The sequence below is a fragment of the Canis lupus genome, chromosome 32, assembly GCF_003254725.2.
Source record: "Canis lupus dingo isolate Sandy chromosome 32, ASM325472v2, whole genome shotgun sequence".
Lineage (NCBI taxonomy): Eukaryota > Metazoa > Chordata > Mammalia > Carnivora > Canidae > Canis > Canis lupus.
Window position 1 is genome coordinate 8469768 of NC_064274.1, and position 21189 is coordinate 8490956.

The window sequence follows — 21189 nt, forward strand, 5'->3', positions numbered from 1 at the left end:
ATCCACCAAAAAGAGGCTCTTTTAAGTTGTCAGAAATGGTGAATACCTGGCTGGCGGACCTCTCGGAGGAATTCTTTAAGAGGGAAACTGCTAGAGCATAGTGCACAACTTTTCAAAAGAGGCTTATTCTGTAGGAAACATGCCTTGTCCACAACTCCTTCAACCTGATTTGATGCCGTAAAGCTCTCCCTTCTTCGAGTCTCTGGAGGAGCAGGTGATTAGCCCTTGGCCCAGGCTCTTCCCACCCCTTTGAAGCAGGATATCCAAACCACAAAAGAGCAAGATTAAATGAGTGAGCAAGAAACAATGCAAACCTTGTCTGACTCATAGGTTCCCAGCCTGCAGCTCAGGTCTGCATAGCCCCAAGCGAAAGTTTTGTTCCAGGTTGGTGGAATAAGAACTTTATTCTGTTCTACTGCAAGAATGCCTTTATCTGTACACACTATTTGTCCCACAGGCTCTTTAAGTTCTGTAAAAAAAAAAAAAAAAAAAAAAAAACATCAACAGAACAGGGACAAGAAAAATGAACCTCATGACCCTATAAGGGATTGTCCTCTCAAATATTCATATGAATCAAGTATCCTGACATGTACATTAGGACAAAATAACCTTAGCCAATGAGCTTGGCTTTTGAGTCTCCACTGGGTGGATGGACTTGGACCCTGACAAGTGTTCTGCAGGGCTTCCTTCCAGCCTTCCTGTCTCTTGACACATGTGGGTTTGGTTCCTAGCAAGTGGCTAGTCTTCTTGATCATTGGACAGCACAGAGTAATCTGGGATGCTCTCCAGAATGCCATATCCAGACCTTCAATTAACCTAAGCCTTCAGCACCTCCCAAATGATATCCAGCCTTAGACTTCCTGAAGGAAGGACATGCTGTCCCTCAAGAGGTCCGACTCCCTGCTCTGCCCCAGAACACTGCTGAACACACCAGTGTTCCATAACCACTACTGGTGGTGAGTGGAGTTGGCACAGGTCAGTTTCTGTAATGAGCCAAAATGGCACGGAGTGCCTACCAAATTAACCAGACTTTGATACTCCAATTTTTGGATTTAACGGTGACAACCTCAAGATGTAGCAATAACATTTTTTCATTCTAAGGGAAAAAAATCCACTTGAGAAAGTACATTTATTTATTTAAGATTTTATTTGGTGCGGGGAGAGAACGGGTGGGGAGCGGCAGAGGGAGAAGCAGGTTCCCTGCTGAGCAGGGAGCCCACTCTGACTGGGGCTTGATCCCAGGACCCAGAGATCATGACCTGAGCCGAAGGCTTGCTTAACCAACTGAGCCACCGAGGTACCTCAAAAAAGTACTTTTAGATAACTCACAACCACATTAGATAAAAGACAGATAGTTTTAGTTTGCATATCAAAAATGTAGTCTTTTTACTGTTATCTCTAAATTGACAGAACACATATTACTGTAGATTACAAAGGTTTTTCTACACATAAAAAGTTGACCTACGAAATTTGGTATATTAGAGTTTTCTCGCTATCTTAGCAGGGAGGAGAAACCTGTTTGGTTCTTCTTGATGAAAAATCCAATAGGCCAAAAATACCCAAACCAACTAAAAGGAAAAGGAGAAAAATCTAACAAGTATTTGGTGATTTATCACAAAAAACACAGCACTTACTACAAATGACACTAATGTTGAAAAACACATTTGCTATTGTTAAGCTGAGATTGTTAACTACTCCCACAAACAAAGGCCGACTTCCTATCACACCTCACCTTTTACTGGTGTTAGAGAAGGCCTCAAGTTGTCCAGGTGATGGAAAAAGATCTTGTCACTTGAGGACCCCGGGGGGGCAGAGGCACCCATACTGTCTCCGTTCAGTCGGCTCCTCACTCGTTTTGGTGGATGAGGTTTCTTAAATAACTAGGATGAAAGAGGTGACACATTTTACAATGAAAGCTAACACTTACTGAGCGCCCTTTTATATGCCAGTAGTTAGTTACATTTATATTTCACTTGAGCTTTACAATGACCACTAGGCACTACATTACCACACCTTCCCCTGGAGGAAAGAACTTTTAGGGAGGCTCAGTAGGATGCCAGAGGTCTCCCCCATCTCAGCAAGCAGGGACGGGACCATGAAACTTTTTAAAAGCTTGGGTTATCACCATGCTCTATGCTGTTCTGATTTCGTAACTTTTCAGGAGTAAATTAATCTACTCAAACTATAGTTGACCAACAATTATTTTCCAATGATTTTAAAAAGTAACCAATTCTTTATAGCCAGATACCATTCTGTACCACTGTTGGCAGGCAGACATTCTAACTAAGTTATTTCTGGCTTCAACATGGTCTTTCTCTCTGTGACATCATTTTGGTGTCTTTTAGATGCTACTAATTTGTTGAAAGTATGAACACTATTGCCTTCTTTGTGCATTACAATGCTATAAAGGGGAAAAAAAGAAAATAAAATCTTTGACATCCCTGTTCGGTTCGGTATTACTATAGAACTAAAAAATTATCAATACAGATTTAAGATGATTTTTTCAAATACTATAGATCTCCAAAATAGGCATAGAGCCATTTCTGTTAGTCTGAGGAAGATACTTAGAAAATCTTATGAAAATGAGATTTAAAATGACTAGAAAACCTTCACATTTTGTGAATTTGACATTCTGGATTTCCGAAGAAAAAATGTTTTGTACAGAGAAAGACATTTTAGACACCCAAACATTCAAACACATTGTTCCTATCATATATATATATATATACATATATATATATATATGCATAGATCAGGGTTCTGTTATTTTCTCTAAATGACACAGACTCTTCAGTTGCATAAAAAGACCCCCCTACTTTAAAGCATGTTCATAAATGGACATTTGCTGAAAAACTTTTAAGAGGACCTAGGGATAGAGCACCTTGCCAGGCGAGGGTATATAACAATGTATGGATAGGCTGACAGTTAAACCTAGATTTTTCTCTTTTTCTTGAGGATTTTAAAAATTTATTTGAGAGCAAAAGTATGAGTGGCGGTGGGGGAGGGGGGTTGGGGGTGGCAGGCAGAGGGAGAAGCAAACTCCCTGCTAAGCAGGGAGCTCAACGTAGAGCTGGGATCATGACCTGAGCCAAAGGCAGACATTTAACCAATTGAGTCACCCAGGTGTATCTAAACCTAGACTTTCTAGAATGGCATACTTCGAAGGACTCTTATCAGTCACTGGAATGTCTGAGAAATATTCAAACTATAGTTCCCATACTGTCTGCCTCTTAAACTCAAGAAAGTGGGACTAAAATCCTTAGTGCATGTGTCTTGATTTTTTTGTTCAGAATATTTGTGTCTTAAGAGAGTATGAAACAGTTCCTGTGCTTGTAAACCTCAGTAAAAAGGAAAGGTATGACTGAGATTCTTCAGCTGCAATTAAAGGTCATCAATAAGCATTTCACATTAAAAGTAAACACAGTTCCAGGGTGCCAGGGTGGCTCAGTCAGTTAGGCGTCCAATTCGAGTGTTGGCTCAGGTCTCGGTCCAGGATTGTGGGATCAAGCCCTGCATTGGGCTGGGCGTGAAGTCTGCTTGGGGCTCTCTTTCTCCCTCTCCTTCTGCAACTCCCTCTTTAAAAGTAAACATAGCTCCTTGGTTGGGGGGTCAGATTGCACCATGAGTGGTGTGGTTACAGGTTCTCCTGCTGTATGTCATACAAAGATGTGTCCTTGTTCTGAGTGTTCCCAACTATCAACCCTGGAAACCTCCAAGTTGGTTTAATGTACAGAAAGGGAGCCCAGGAGAGAGATCTGAGGCAGGACCAGAGAAGGATAGCTAGGACAAAGTGCAGAGCCTGGGGCACGGAAAAGCAGGTGGTTTGAACGGCCAGCAAAGTGTGTCTTTCCGACAGCACTGGTTACCCCTGGCACATCACACTCTTCTGGTGTGGTCTGGAGGATGGGGAGGAAAGACGGTATAAAGTCTCTAATAGGGGTTTGCTCACTATGAAGTGAGAGATCTACTCCATCTGGGTACTGGGTGGCTATGTTCTTGGTCTTTCTGTTCAGGTTGGAGACAGCAGTTAGAGCAGCTAGTACAGGGCTAATTCTTGCCATTCACATGGCATGCATCTCCTCCAGAGCACTCATCAGACCTGCATCCCTAATCTAATCTACACACCACCATCTGTTCCCTCGACTATTATTAAGAGCTTCCTGGGTGGTATTCTCCTGCTAACTTGGTTCCCCTAGAGTGTGTGCATTTATAAGACTATGGACAGGATGATCTTTAAAACTGAAATAAATATGGGGGCACCTGGCTGGCTCAGTCGGTATAGCACACAACCCTTAATCTAGGGGTTGTAAATTCAAGCCCCATGCTGGATGTAGAGATTACTCAAAAATACTCAAAAATAAAATCTTAAAAAAAAAAAAATCAAAATATGACCATGCTATTTCCTTGTTCAAAGTCAGCACTGGCTTCCTACTCACCTTGGGATGAAACCCCCTCTGGGTGTGCTATGGCCCCCAAGACCCCATCTTCTTTCCTGATTGTGCTCTTCCCATCCTCCCACCAGGTCTTGTGTAGATACACGGAAGCACATTCTGCACTAGTCTGAGGGGAAATTCTCTTTGAACATTTCTATTTACCTAGACTGCAGAAGGGAGGAGAAAGCAATCATCTTGGAACCTACTGAACCTATCGGGTGGTATGGCTCTTCAATGAAAACTTAGCCTAAACTTATTATATTATATGGCCATTCACCATCTATAGCAATATTATTAAAGCTTAAAAAATGAAACTGAAAGCAACAATAAGAATATCCGTACCTGTTTAGGGATCTGACCAAAGTTATTAATAAATCCTATGGTGGCTGTCTCCTTTAGTGGATCATTTATGTTGTAGATATCCACTTGACCCTCATAAAAAAGATGGTGGAAGACATTTACAGCTTCTACTGCAGCAGGGCCTTGCTGTTTATAGCCAAAGATTAAGTCAATCCACTCATGCAGATGGGCACTCACGTAATCACATTCCAAAGCCTGTAATTTCAAAACACATGTTCAGTCACAGGCTGACTTTTATTACTTGCTCAGAAAGCAAAAAGAACTGGTCAGAGATCACAAGGAACTAAGATAACTAAAAATCATAAGAACCATATCTGTAATTTGAACAAATGGGTGATATTTTGCTCAAAGTCCTCTCTTTGTAAGGAAATCCAAATTCAACTGCAAAGGGGGCTCAAAATTCAACTGCAAAGGGGGCTCCCATTACCTCACGGTGGACTCTGATGAATTCCCGTGGGTCCCCTTTTGCCCATGGTGGAAGGATAACATCTCCAAGCTTGGTGCCATTTTGTTTACAGCCTGTGCAATTGGATAAATTAAAGAGATAATGAAAGACAGGATAAATAGTAACTTTACATTAAAGTAACAGAGAAATAGTGGGTTAGGTTCATCACCAGAATTATGAGATTTTACCACCAGAAAGGGCCCTCTGAGATCATCTACTCTGGTATTTCCCTAAGTTTGCTCCTTAGAGTGTTCCCTCTCAGATTATTAAGCGTTAGCAAAAATAAGGGGCCCGCCCTGTCAGATGACTTCAGAAATGCTGAGTTACCCAAAGTTAAACATGTTTCCTCCTGCAAGACTCCTCAGAGGCACAGCCCTTCTCTGGGAGGGGTGTTAGGCACAACATTCCTGAAATTTAACTGACCACGGGACTCCTTTGTAATGAAAACTTTTGTGAGGCTACTGTTTTGAGTTTGGAAAAAATGCTCAAGTTCCACCCCCTTAGGTCTGCACATTTGGAAGATCATCAGCAATTTCTCTCAAATCTTTTGTTTGTGTTTTTCCTGAATGCTTAGAACTTGGTGAGTCATCAGCAGTGAACCACTACTGAATTTCTTATCTTTATGTTTTGACAAACTTTTGCCATTCACATGAAGGCTGCTGGAGGAATACCTAATTTCTAAGTCACTGAGATGTTTGAGTGCTCTTTTTGCTAAAGAGGAAATGAAAATATCAACCTTTCAGAAATATTCGCAATACACGTGGTTTCTCCTATTTCTGATTCTTAAACTCTTGAGAGAGCGCTGTAGAACTGACATGTATTATGCCGTAGGGACTCTCATTAAAAAAAATCAAATCTGATATGTAACTTTTTGCTATCAGTATACCATTTAACACAAAAAAACATCTGGAAAAACTATGGGGCTATTGGCAGAAACAAAAAATACAAGGAAGTGATATTTATTCCATAGAAACTGTTAATTTAGTCACAGCTAGATAATCTGAAAAATATTAAAGAAACTGTTTGCTATAAAATCCATCCAAAACAAAACATATTACATGGGACTGGTATCTCAGGAAACAGGTCCTGTCTTTTCATTTTTATGAAGTAAAGATCAAAAAGTCAACCTTAGATTACAGTTTTCCTCAATACAAATCAGATGATCAATGTAAAAAATGATTCTATGAATAGTTATGTTGACTCAGATAAACAGTCGTATTAGAAAATTTCAGAGAAGTTCAAATTGTTCAAATTCTAGAACACAAAGACAGTTTCAAGTGAGGGCCAATAAAAATATTTCCCACAGAAACAATCTTATCCTCATCACTGTTATTTAATGGCTTTACTGACAATGTGATATAAAGTGAGAAAAACAAAAATCAGTTTATTGTTTAAAGGAATGTCTTAACTTGTTGGAAAAAATACCATATGACTTAAGAAAAAAATAAAACAACCAAGTTACTGCCATCTCTCCCTCTCTTTCACACTCTCAGTCCACTCCTCTCAGGCCCAAGTTTTCAATAAGAAGCAAGTAATAATCCCCAGACTTGACATATAATCTACTTTTCAAAAAATATGCTTATAATCCCTAATATTTGTGCTATATAATTTTATTTCACCAGCACTATCTGCAATTTAAAAATTTAAAGGGAACATTCTGTAGTATACTCCTGGTCTGGTTCTGGTACTCTGCAGCTTCCCTGCATGTATACCTATATCCAAGGGTATACAGATAAGAAGACTGGGAGAATGTTACTCATCCCAGAACCAGGAAAAAAAACCCAAGTGCACTTTGTTTCACATCATTTCTATCTTTCCCAGTTAGAGGCCAAACAACGTTTTTGTGTGTGTGTGGTTTTTTTTTCTTGGTAATTGAAATGAAATTTACCTAACCAAATTAACCATTTTAAAGCGAACAATTCAGTGGCATTTAGTACATTCACAATTTTGTGTAGCCATCACCTCTATCTAGCCCTAAAAGATTTTCATCACCTCACAGGGAAATCTTATATCCATTAAGCAGTGGTTCCCCATTCCTCCTGCCCTATCTGGGTAACCACTGATCTATGTTCTTTGTCTGTAGATTTATCTATGCTGGATATTCTATAAACAGAATCATAAATTAAGTGATATTTTGTGTCTGGCTTCTTTCACTTAGCATAATGTTTCTGAGATTCATCCATGTTAGAGCGTGTATCAGTAATTCCTACTTCTCCATGGCTAAATAACATTCCACTGTATGTATATTCCACAATTTGTTTATTCATCGGCAGACATGTGGCCTGCTTCTAACACGTGGCTACTGTGCGTAATGTTGCCATGAACAGGTGTGTATATGTACTTGCCTGAGTCCCTGTCTTCAGTTCTTTTGGACAGAAATCTCAGAGTGGAATTGCCAGGTCTTATGGTGATTCTATTTTTAAATTTTAAGAACCCACCAAGCTGTCTTCCACAGCAGCTGAGCCATGGTATACATCCCCACCACCAGTGCATGAAGCTGCTACTCTTTCCACACTCTTTTCAGTTCTTACTTTTTTCCATGGCTGTGGCTTTTTTTCACCACAGCCATCCTAGTGGATGTGAAAGTGGTACCTCACTGTGATTTTCACTGGTACTTGCCTAATGACTAATGATGCTGAGCATCTTTTCATGTGCTTACTGGCCATTTGTATAACTTCTTTGGAGAAATGTCTACTTAGGTCATTGGCCCACTTTTTTTTTTATTGGGTTATCTTTTTGCTGTTGAGTTATAAGAGTTCTTTATATTCTGGATACTAGACCCTTAAGAGATATATCGCTTGCAAATATTTTCTCCCATTCTGTAGGTTTTCTTTTCAGCTTCTTCATAATGCTCTTGGACACAGAAGTGTTACATTTTGATCAAGTCCAAGTCATCTTTTTTGTTGTTGATGCCTGTGAATGCATCAGCAAACAGAAGATCAGTAAGATTTAGATTTAACCCTATGTTTTCTTGTAAGAGTTTTACAGCTTTAGCTTTTTTTTTTTTTTTTCCTTTATGGCTTTAGCTCTTACATGCAAATAGTGTTTTTTAAAGTGTGTGATTTCATGGAAGGAAGATTTATTATGAAGCTGAGCATGACAAAAATACATGACCCTTTTTAAATTTACTTATTTAAAACTGGGTAATTTAGTGAGGTTTGTAAGTGGTCTGGGCTAAAACATTTTTGCAACGTATGTTATTATAACTGATCTAGTGTTTCTGGAAGAATGGGGCTCTTTCTGTACCTCTCCATATTTTTCTCTTTGAAAGTAGTATCCCCAGAGAAGAGAGTAGCATTTTCCAAATGTGAATTATAAGTGAACACATAAAACACTAAATGTGCATCCATATTCAAATACTGTGTATGCATTTGTCGTTTTTCCCTGTTCACCATCTATTCTATTCCTTTAAGGAGCCATCACTCAATCCAACTCCAAGGTCTACAACTTGGTATTTTTAGTTTCTCAAAAGTTAGCTCTAGGTCCGATCACAGGTGATGAGACTGTTTCAGGTCTTTTGCGAGAGCTATTGAGAGAGTCTTATTATCTTTCCCATTATACCTGGAGCAATAATTTCACAAAGTTAGAACTGCCAATGGACAATTAAAAATCATTTAAAACTAGTTTTAAAAAGAAAAATCCTCAGATGTATTGGATATGAACATTTCCCTGAATTTTCTATTAACAAAACTTCGAGGTAGTACAGTATGTTGAACTCTTAAATATGATATGATATGAAATATTAAAAATATATGAAAATAGAAGAATGTCTGGCAGGAATATTCTAAAGTGGAAACAATGGAATTTTGATGTTGAAAAAGAAATACTCAGAAACCTAGATCAGCAAACTATGTTCCAAGAAACTGTAGCCGAAATCAAATCTATTTCCCATAACTGGATTATATAAAGAAAGCAGAGTACTGACGAAATTTCTCTACTTCTTAGAACTATTGATTTGTTTGTTTTTCTAGATAATACTACTCTAACAGGATAGAGAAGAGGAATTAAAGTTATTCTAAAATTCTAATTTTAAAACATATTAGCATGCAAGCTGAGAATGCCTCAGGCAATACATAAGATTAAAGCAATACATGAAAAATGTGGCTATATCATTTTTGGCTATTAACTTCAACCTTAATAATTTTGAAATATATTGTCACCTCACCTTTGTTTTTATTGAAGTCACAATATTCTGACCATTAAATGTAATCTTTGTTAGTTTTTAAATTTTCCCAAGATTCCACATTTGAAACAGCTATTTTGGGCATAAATCTATTTTTCCATTTACACCCACACACAGTAAATAATATCTGCTGAAACCACAAGGAAGTCCTTTCCTGTCAGTGTGTACTGCAGACAATATATAGGAAAGTTTCATTTCTATTGGTCTTTTCCAGGTTAATGTTCCTAAGACAGTGCCACAACTGTACATACCTAGATCAAAGTTGTTGGAATTGAACAGGAATTCTGGTAAGTAAAAAAACTCTGGGATAAGTTCTTTTACGTCTGCCATATTGTGCTTTGATGCTGAATACCAGGCCTCACGCACACTGTGGAACATCCGGTCAGCCAGGTCAAAGTGGCCTCCCTGTGGGCAAAATGAGAAGACACTGCTCTGTTAGAGAGCCGTCCCTACCTCATGGCTTCTGTCAAGCTCACTGGCTTGAAAAAATAAAATAAATACATTTGGTCACAATTCAAATTTCCCATCATCCTAGACCAAACACAATTTTAAGATTTTCTTTATTTATTCACGAGACACACACACACACACACACACACACACACACACACACACAGAGGCAGGCTCTATGCAGGGAGCCCGAAGCAGGACTGGATCCCAGGACTCCCGGATCATGCCCTGGGCCGGAGGCAAATGCTAAACCGCTGAGTCACCCAGGGATCCCCACACACACAATTTTAAAAATCACAAAAAGAAAATTAGTCTCATTCTTTTGGGGGTGCTTCTTAAAAGGAGTGCTTCATAATTGTGCTTAATGAATGTATATTTTGTAATCAAAGTGAAATCCAAATACAAAGACTTTTAGAAGTCATTTAAAAATTAGTTTTTAGTGAGAGGGCAAGAGTGTAAGGAAATATGAATTCTTCCACAGTTTGATGATGCTCCTAAAAATAAGATTCTAATGTGGCCATCTACAGTTGGAAACATTCAAGTTAAATATATGTTTGATTGATATTTTAAATTAACATGACATTCAAGTTCTCACACTTCTAAGAATTAGGTGAAAAATTAGGAAAGTAGGGCGGGGCAAGCTGGAGGAGGAGTAGGGTCCCCAAGTCACCTGTCCCCACCAAATTACCTAGATAACCTTCAAATCATCCTGAAAATCTATGAATTCGGCCTGAGATTTAAAGAGAGAACAGCTGGAATGCTACAGTGAGAAGAGGTCGCGCTTCTAACAAGGTAGGAAGACGGAAAATAAATAATTAGACAGAGAGATAGATAGATAAATAAAATAAATAAAAAAGAATCAAGTGGGGGAGGGCTGCTGTCAGGAGCCCTGCTAAGGCCTGGCGGCAAAAGCCTCTTGACAGGAAAGCCCAGTCCCGGAGAAGCAGGAACTTTTAAAAATCTGCACCAGATTCTTCCCGGAGGGAAAGGCACTCGCAGGGAACTCGGGCAGGATCCCAGGAGGGGCGGTGGAGCCCCCAGGTTCCTGGGGTCACTAGGAGAGGAAGTGTGCCTGGGGGAGAGCGCGCCACACACCGCGGGCTGAGTTCAGTAAAGGGCTGGAGCAGGCGCCGGGTGGGCCCGGGGAGCAACTCAGGCGGGGACTCCGCGCGGAGGGGCCTGCGCGGCCCAGGAGCGCGATTCCAGCAGCGCAGACTCCAGAGCTCAGGGTGCCGGGGACACAGCCAGGATCCTGCGCTCTCCCCGGGACAGGCGGAGGCAGGGAGGGCATAGGACAGAGAGGATGCTCCTGCCGCCGGGTGCCTCCAGCTGTGCAGATCGGCGCCCCCGTGCCCGGAGCATCCAGGTCCCTGGGGACTGGGAGCTGCGGTAGTTACTGCGGGAGCAGACTCCAGGGCTGGAGAGGTGACCGCCTTAGGGATGGTGTTCCTCTTGGTGTCATCCTGTGCCTGGAGAGGCGGGGCTGCCAGGGAACAGGGGCCTCAGCATAAACAGCTCGCACTGAGCTGTGCACCTGGCAGGGGGTGGGCAGCTCCCCCAGGTGCACACACGTGAGAATCAACACAGCAGGCCCCTCCCCCAGAAGACCAGCTGGAAGGACAGGGGAAGAGCAAGTTCTTGGCCAAGCAAGAACTTGGATGGAAAGCTCCAGGGGAAGTCGAGGGATTTACAGTATATAGAACCAGAGGATGCCCCTCCTTGTTTTTTATTTTTTCTCTTTTTTTTTCTTCCTTTTTCCAGTACAACTCATTTTTAGCCACTCTGCACTGAGCAAAATGACTAGAAAGAACTCACCACAAAAGAAAGAAACTGTACTCTCTGCCACAGAGTTACAGAATTTGGATTACAATTCTATGTCAGAAAGCCAATTCAGAAGCACAATTACGAAGCTACTGGTGGCTCTGGAAAAAAGCAAAAGGATTCAAGAGACTTCATGACTGCAGAATTAAGATCTAATCAGGCCAAACTTAAAATCAATTAAATGAGATGCAATCCAAACTGGAGGTCCTAAAGACAAGGGTTAATGAGGTAGAAGAAAGAGTGAGTGACATAGAAGACAAGTTGATGGCAAGGAAGGAAGCAGAGGAAAGAAGAGAAAAACAATGAAAAGACCATGAAGAAAGGTTAAGGGAAATAAATGACAGCCTTAGAAGGAAAAATCTACGTTTAATTGGGGTTTCAGAGGGCGCCAAAAGGGACAGAGGTCCAAAAGTGTATTTGAACAAATCATAGCTGAGAACTTCCCTAACTTGGGGAGGGAAACAGGCATTCAGATCTAGGAGATAGAGAGATCGCCCCTAAAATCAATAAAAGCCGTTCAACACCCCGACATCTAATAGTGAAACTTGCGAATTCCAAAGATAAAGAGAAAATCCTTAAAGCAGCAAGAGACAAGAGATCCCTAATTTATATGGGGAGAAATATTAGATTAACAGTAGACCTCTCCACAGAGACCTGGCAGGCCAGAAAGGGCTGGCAGGACATACTCAAGGTCCTAAATGAGAAGAACATGCAACCAAGAATATTTTATGCAGCAAGGCTCTCGTTCAGAATAGGAGGAGAGATAAAGGGCTTCCAAGATAAGCAGAAACTGAAAGAATAACTGACCACCAAACCAGCTCTGTAAAATATATTAAGGGGGACTCTGTAAAAGAAAGAGGACGCCTAAAGAAATATAACCCACAAAAACAGGAATGGAATAGGTATTACGATGACACTAAATTCCTGTCTTTTAATAGTAACTCTGAACGTGAATGGGCTTAATGATCCCATCAAATGGTGCAGGGTTTCAGACTGGATAAAAAAGCAAGGTCCATCTATTTGCTGTCTACAAGAGATTCATTTTAGACCTAAGGACACCTACAGCCTGAAAATGGAAGGTTGGAGAACCATTTACCATTCAAACGGTCCTCAAAAGAAAACAGAGGTAGCAATCCGCATATCAGATAAATTAAAGTTTATCCCAAAGACTATAGTAGGAGATGACGAGGGATACTATATCATACTTAAAGGATCTATCCAACAAGAGGACTTAACAATCCTCAATATATATGCCCCGAATGTGGGAGCTGCCAAGTCTATCAATCAATTAATAACCAAAGTTAAGACATAATTAGATAATAATACACTTATGCTGGGAGACTTTAACACGGTGCTTTCTACAAATAACAGATCTTCTAAGCACACTATCTCCAAAGAAATGAGAGCTTTAAATGATACATTGGGCCAGATGGATTTCACAGATATTTACAGAACTTTACATCCAAACGCAACTGAATACACATTCTTCTCAAGTGCACATGGAACTTTCTCCAGAATAGACCATATACTGGGTCACAAACCAGGTCTTAACCCATACCAAAAGACTGGGATTGTCCCCTGCATATTTTCAGACCATAATGCTTTGAAACTAGAACTCAATCACAAGAAGAAATTTGGAAGAAATTCAAACATGTGGAGGTTAAAGGCCATCGTGCTTAAAAATGAAAGGGTCAACCAGGAAATTAGAGAAGAATTAAAAAGATTCATGGAAACTAATAAGAAAGAAGATACAACCATTCAAAATCTTTGGGATACAGCAAAAACAGTCCTGAGAGGGAAATACATTGCAATACAAGCATCCCTCAAAAAACTGTAAAAAAACCCAAATACACAAGCTAACCTTGTACCTAAAGGAACTGGAGAAAGAACAGCAAATAAAACCTACACCCAGCAGAAGAAGAGAGTTAATAAAGATTCGAGCAGAACTCAATGAAATAGAGACCAGAAGAACCATGGAACAGATCAACAAAACCAGGAGTTGGTTCTCTGAAAGAATTATTAAGATAGATAGACCATTAGCCAGCCTTATTAAAAACAAAAGAGAAAAGACTCTAATTAATAAAATCACAAATGAAAAAGGCGAGATCACAGCCAACCAAGGAAATACAAACTATTTTAAAACCATATTATGAGCAGATATACACCAATAAATTAGGCAATCTAGAAGAAATGGACACATTTCTGGAAAGCCACAAACTACCAAAACTAGAATAAGAAGAAATAGAAAATCTCAATAGGCTGATAACCAGGGAGGAAATTGAAGCAGTCATCAAAAACCTCCCAAGTCACAAAAGTCCAAGGCCAGATGGCTTCCCAGGGGAATTCTATCAAACGTTTGGAGAGGAAACCATACCTATTTTACTAAAGCTGTTCCAAAAGATAGAAAGGGATGGAATACTCCCAAACTCATTCTATGAGGCCAGCATCACCCTAATTCCAAAACCAGACAGACCCCCCAAAAAGGAGAATTATAGACCAATATCCCTGATGTACACAGATGCAAAAATTTTCAACAAGATATTAGCCAGTAGGATCCAACAGTACATTAAGAAGATTATTCACCATGACCAAGTAGGATTTATTCCTGGGATGCAAGGCTGGTTCAACACTCGTAAAGCAATCAATGTGATAGATCATATCAACAAGAGGAAAAAACAAGAACCATATGATCCTCTCAATAGATACAGAGAAAGCATTTGACAAAATACAGCATCCATTCCTGATCAAAACTCTTCAGAGTGTAGGGATAGATGGTACATTCCTTAGCATCTTAAAAGCCATCTACGAAAAGCCCACAGCAAATATTCTCAATGAGGAAACACTGGGAGCCTTTCCCCTAAGATCAGGAACATGACAAGGATGTCCACTCTCACCACTGCTATTCAACCTAGTACTAGAAGTCCTAGCCTCAGCAACCAGGCAACAAAAAGAAATAAAAGGCATTCAAATTGGCAAAGAAGAAGTCAAACTCTCCCTCTTTGCAGATGACATGATACAGTACATAGAAAACCCAAAAGACTCCAGCCCAAGATTGCTAGAACTCATACAGCAATTTGGCAGTGTGGCAGGATACAAAATCAATGCCCAGAAGTCAGTGGCATTTCTATACACTCACAATGAGACTGAAGAAAGAGAAATTAAGGAGTCCATCCCATTTACCATTGTACCCAAAAGCATAAAATACCTAGGAATAAAACTAACCAAAGAGGTAAAGGATCTATACTCTAAAAACTACAGAACACTTCTGAAAGAAATTGAGGAAGACACAAAGAGATGGAAAAATATTCCATGCTCATGGATTGGCAGAATTAATATTGTGAAAATGTCAATGCTACCCAGGGCAATTTACACATTTAATGGGATCCCTATCAAAACACCATGGACTTTCTTCAGACAGTTGGAACAAATCATCTTAAGATTTGTGTGGAATCAGAAAAGACCCTGAATAGCTAGGGGGAATATTGAAAAAGAAAATCAGAGCTGGGGGCATCACAATGCCAGATATCAGGTTGTACTACAAAGCTGTGATCATCAACACAATGTGGTACTGGCACAAAAACAGACACATAGATCAATGGAACAGAACAGAGAACCCAGAAATGGGCCCTCAACTCTATGGTCAACTAATATTCGACAAAGCAGGGAAGACTATCCACTGGAAAAAGGACAGTCTCTTCAATAAATGGTGCTGGGAAAATTGGTCAGGCATGTTAAGAAGAATGAAACTAGACCATTCTCTTACACCATACACAAAGATAAACTCAAAATGGATGAAAGATCTAAATATGAGACAAGAATCTATCAAAATCCTAGAGGAGAACACAGGCAACACCTTTTTTGAACTTGGCCACGGCAACTTCTTGCAAGATATATCTATGAAGGCAAGGGAAACAAAAGCAAAATGAATTATTGGGACTTAAGATAAAAAACTTCTGCACAGCAAAAGATACAGTCCAGAAATATAAAAGACAACCTACAGAACGGGAGAAGATATTTGCAAATGACCTATCAGACAAAGGGCTAGTATCCAAGATCTATAAAGAACTTATTAAACTCAACACCAAAGAAGCAAACAATCCAATCATGAAATGGGCAAAAGACATGAATAGAAATTTCACAGAGGAGGACATAGACACGGCCAACTAGCACATGAGAAAATGCTCCGCATTCCTTGCCATCAAGGAAATACAAATCACAACCACAATGAGATACCACCTCACACCAGTGAGAATGGTGAAAATTAACAAGACAGGAAACAACAAATGTTGGGAGGATGTGGAGAAAGGGAAACCCTCTTGCACTGTTGGTGGGAATGTGAACTGGTGCAGCCACTCTGGAAAACTGTGTGGAGGTTCCTCAAAGAGTTAAAAATGGAGCTACCCCCTATGACCCAGCAATTGCACTGCCAGGAATTTACACCAAAGACACAGATGCAGTGAAACACCGGGACACCTGCACCCCAATGTTTCTAGCAGCAATGTCCACAATAGCCAAACTGTGGAAGGAGCCTCAGTGTCCATCGAAAGATGAATGGATAAAGAATATGTGGTCTATATACACATGGAATATTACTCAGCCATCAGAAATGACCAATACCCACCATTTGCTGCAACGTGGATGGAACTGGAGGGGTTATGCTGAGTGATTAAGTCAATTGGAGAAGGACAAATATTATATGGTCTTATTCGTTTGGGGAATATAAAAAATAGCAAAAGGGAATACAGGGGAAAGGAGAGAAAAGGAGTGGGAAATATCAGTGAAGGTGACAGAGCATGAGAGATTCCTAACTCTGGGAAACGAACAATGGGTAGTGGAAGGGGAGGTGGGCGGGGGGATGGGGTGACTGGGTGACAGGCACTGAGGGGGACACTTGACAGGATGAGCACTGTGTATTATACTATATGTTGGCAAATCGAACTCTAATAAGAAAAATTAAAGAAAAACTAAGAAAGCCCAAAAAGTTATAATAAATTCAAATAGAAAAAGGATTTCTTTTGATTGCATAGCCTCATAGATATACCACACCTTCCTCAAACGAACTCCCTATTGCTGTTTTAGGTGGACACAGTGTATCTGTCTTCATGAGGAAGCTCACTGCAGGAAAATGCCAAAGTCCATACAATGCCACCAAGGCCTGCCACCTCTCTGATGCCATCCTCTATGAGTTTTCTCTCCACTTACTCTGATCTAGACACAGTGGCCTCCTTGCTGCTCCTAAAACATCTCAGGCACATGCTTAACTCTGGGCCCTCACATGGACTCTTCCCTCCACCTAGGACACACTTTCTCCAGATAGCTGCATGAATAACTGCCTCATCTCCTTCAAGTTTTTGCTCACATGCCACCTTTTCAAGGAGACTCACTCTGACCACTCTATTTATAACTGAACTGCACCCTCCTCTACCTCCTACTCCTATATTTCCCAGCCTCCTTTCTCTGATCTATATTTTCTGATAGCATTTATTATATTCCTAGATACTTTAAAATGTATTTATTTATTATTCTTGCCTTGTTTCCCTCAAGTAAAATATATAAGCTCTACCAAGCAGAGCTTTTGTGTTTATTCACTGATATCTTCCATGTACTTAGAACAGTGCCTGGTACATAGTAAGTATTCAATAAACATTTTCTGATTAAATGACAGAGAATGTGGAGAAAAGTAATTATAATCAAGAAGACAGGGAATAAGCTAGAGTATATTACTCTTTTTAAAATATTTGTTGTTAATTTAAACCAGTCAGGTAGAGAGCACACAGTACTTGCTTCTTTAACAAAAGGACCCTAGCTCTTGCTTACTATAAACAAATTCTAGTTTACTTATTAATTTTGATCCAGTGAAATTCCACTTTGTTTGACTATGTTTTGTGTCTAAAACTTCAAAGGGCTTCTTGTAAGGCAGTATACCAACATTAAAAAGAAAAAAAAGCAACAATTTTAAGTAGAAAGGAGGTTTGACTAAAATAGAAAAATAGCAAATTTAGAGTTTTACCTGCAGCCTTAAGAATATCTGTGTGAATGGCTCCATCCTTACTAGATACGAGGCCACAATCATTGCAGATGAATAGTGGGTCCCATAGTGGTAGGCTGGAGTTTCTCCTGTTCAAAAAAATTAAAGCATAATTGAAAACAAAACTGTAAAGGTGAAAAATAAAATTGGTATTAATATGCTTGAAAACACTAACACGTGATAGTTGTGACACTAAACACAATCAGTATTAGCATTTGTGGAGTTGAAAACTTTATGGCACCACTATCCCTCGCTTATCTGGCAGTAATCCAAATTAACTATAACTCAGTGCCTTTCCCCACAAACTTAGCATATCCACCAATTCATGTTTTGAGGCTTCCTATAATAGATAAGCCTTAATAGCAAACGATCTTCCACTAAAGTAGGATATTGACTTACAGCTACTTTTCATGAGGTTCTGGCTTTGCAATGATCTCTCTTTAAATTGTTGTCTATGAATATTATGCAATTGTTATCACATATTTTCCTTGGAGGGAAAAAAAAAAAGGTCCACACAGGGAATACTGTTAGGCTTAGGTTTTTCTTTCCTTTGTTTCATCCATCTCAGGGGGACACATGATAAACACTAAACATAATAGGGGTGCCTAGGTGGTGAAGTCAGTTAAGCACCCAACTCTTGGTTTCAGCTCAGGTTGTGATCTCAGGGTTGTGAGATCAAGCCCTGCATCAGGCTCTGTGCTTAGTGCTGAGTCTGCTTAAGATTCTCACCCCATCTCCCTCTGCCTTTACCCAACTCATGAAAGCAGACACGTGTGTTCTTTCTCTCTCAAATAAATAAGTCTTTAAAAACAAAACAGTATCAAAACATTAAATATAATAAATAAGTATAGAGTTTCAGGAGGTAATCTATTATTATTATTATTATTATTATTATTATTATTATTATTATTACTGTTGTTGTTGTTAAAGTAAAAGGATGCCAAAAAATGCCTCAATAAAATTAGAAGACAGTTTAATTAAGGAAACTGTAGTTCCTGGTATATTATTATTTTTTTTAAAGATTTTATTTATTTATTCATGAGAGACACACACAAACAGAGGCAAAGACAGAGGCAGAGGGAGAAGCAGGCTCCACACAGGAAGCCCGACGTGGGACTCGATCCTGGGTCTCTAGGATCAAGCCCTGGGCTGAAGGTGGCGCTAAACCGCTGAGCCACCCGGGCTGCCCGTAGTTCCTGGTTTAAATATGATTAGAAATAAAAGCAGATTAGCTGATGGGAAATTTCTAACCTACACAAAGTAGACACTTAGTTTTCTGCCAGTACCTGATAAGCCACCTAAAACACGCCTTCTAAGCAGGGCCATTCGGTGGCATGTTAAATCTGATAGCTGTATATATGTGTGAATATGTAACCTATATAGATGTCATGATATATAAGCAATTTGGGGAAAGATACAAGGACGTCAGGCCACTAAATCATGGCTTACATGTGAAACTAAGGTACAAAGTTCAATGACTAGAAAAGTTACTTACCATTAGGATCTTCCCAGTCTTTATACCGCTTCTTATATTGAGCTAATCGTTCATCTGTCTGTGCTCCCATTGGCTTAGCCAGGTTTCTAAATGTCTTGGGATTAGTCAGATCCACCTCCTAAAATACAAAATGAAATCCAATTCCAAATTACTCTACACTTTTCATTCTTGCCAGTGAAGATACAGTAGCCATAGCAGACAATGATTTATAAATATTTGTGGTTACACTGGGCAGAAGGGACTCCAAAACAATGCCTTGTACCTGCTGGTTATCCATATTTTACAGACAGGCACGAGGCAGTTTGTTAACTGATTAAGTTTGAAGCAACTACTTAAGAAATTAAGTATTTATAGAAGACACTCAGGATCCAGGTTGGAGATGAGGAATAAGAGAAAATCCTTCCTAGTCTTGGCAAGAACATGGCAGGAGACTTGACAGAGGAGCCCTAATTCATCTTTATCCTCCATCACCCATGCAACTGGAGTACCAAGTCTCCTTTTCTGTTCTTTTCCTCTCCTCCATTTCACCCTGATGTCACTTCTCAGTATTCTCTTCTTAGAGGTGATCAGAAAGTGAAATAAACTAGAGCACTTGGTAACTCGTTCACCTCTGAAAGTCATCATACTAGACCATGGGACTTCCAAATGAGATGGAATCTTTCATCTACCACCAATTATTTTAAAAGTTCATTTCTAACTGACCTAATCCATATACTTAGAACCAAAATTTACCACTGGAGGTTTCCAAAGTAAAAATCTGAAATATGTACCAGGGGGATATTTAATCTGTGTCCTTTCAAGGGCAGCACGACCAATCAATTTTGTCAAATTTGTACTTTATTTTTTAAAATTTTATTTATTTATTCATGAGAGACACAGAAAGAGAGAAAGAGAGAAAGAGAGAGAGAAAGAGAGAGAGGCAGAAACACAGGCAGAGGGAGAAGCAGGCTCCATGCAGGGAGCCTGACATGGGACTCGATCCCAGGTCTCCAGGATCAGGCCCTGAGCTGAAGGCAGCGCTAAACTGCTGAGCCACCTGGAGTGCCCAAACTTGTACTTTAAATTAATCTACTTCCATGAATATAAGTCAAGTTAATTATAAATCTGTCTTCTCAAAATCTATATGCAAAATCCCTCATTAATACTTTTTTGGTTAATTTAACAAACATTAATTGTATGCGATTTATGGACCCGTTCTAGTGGTTGGGAATGGAGAGATCCGGGACTGTTTTCTTTGTGCTCAACGGATATATGTGTAAGAGCTACTTTGTGAAGGGTGCTGTGCTGAGGTTTCTAAATTCTTTTCAAGTTGTGATGATCATTCACTGAGTAATTTTAAACAGAGCGATGACTTAGTTACAGTAGTGTTTCTAAAACTGGCTGCAGTGTAGAGGACAGAGGGACACCTACCAGGGGATACAAATTAACTAGCTCTTAAGAAAACAAAATAGATATTATAAATATTTAAAATATTGGTCAGTGATCTAAATTTTGTACAAGTTCAAGCTAAAACTCTTCTCATCTTCTTAAAATAAGTGCCTGTTAAGAACTTTAAATTATAAAAATCATAAATTATAGTATAAATTAAATTATAAATAATAAAGCAAGTAAAACATTCAAGCAATTTAAGTACCTCTTAATTACTTCTGAAAATGTGTTCCACTTACATAAAATGTTTTGAGATTTACCTCTGAGTCGTAATCTGCAAGGATCCAGGGGAAGACAGGATACTGCATGAGATCATTATACGATCTGCCAGCCAAAGTGTTCAAGTGCATCAAATACTGGAAGTTGCTGATTTCACCTCTCTTGGGAAATATAAATAAAGGTTCATTTCAGGACAATTATTACTACTACGTTCACTTTAAAAAAAAATTTTATGCAAAATGAGGTAAAAGTCAGTTTCTTTCTTACAGATTTCAAGACAACAAGACATTTGTTTCTCCCAAAAAGAACAGAAACCAAAGGTTTTTT

General features: G+C 39.5%; 1 protein-coding gene across 9 annotated transcripts in view; it reads right to left on the reverse strand.

The window, feature by feature from the left end:
• WDFY3 (WD repeat and FYVE domain containing 3) overlaps nucleotides 1-21189 on the reverse strand; it is a 266585-nt gene that overhangs the window by 19077 nt on the left and 226319 nt on the right. For all 9 annotated transcript variants that reach the window (XM_025425680.3, XM_025425694.3, XM_025425668.3 and 6 more), the window contains 8 exons: nucleotides 20904-21023; nucleotides 19216-19333; nucleotides 17703-17809; nucleotides 9673-9826; nucleotides 5221-5312; nucleotides 4776-4988; nucleotides 1733-1880; nucleotides 315-469 (listed from right to left, as the gene is read on the reverse strand). In XM_025425680.3, the coding sequence (XP_025281465.1) occupies nucleotides 315-469; nucleotides 1733-1880; nucleotides 4776-4988; nucleotides 5221-5312; nucleotides 9673-9826; nucleotides 17703-17809; nucleotides 19216-19333; nucleotides 20904-21023 (1107 nt within the window). The remainder of the gene's footprint in view (nucleotides 1-314; nucleotides 470-1732; nucleotides 1881-4775; nucleotides 4989-5220; nucleotides 5313-9672; nucleotides 9827-17702; nucleotides 17810-19215; nucleotides 19334-20903; nucleotides 21024-21189) is intronic.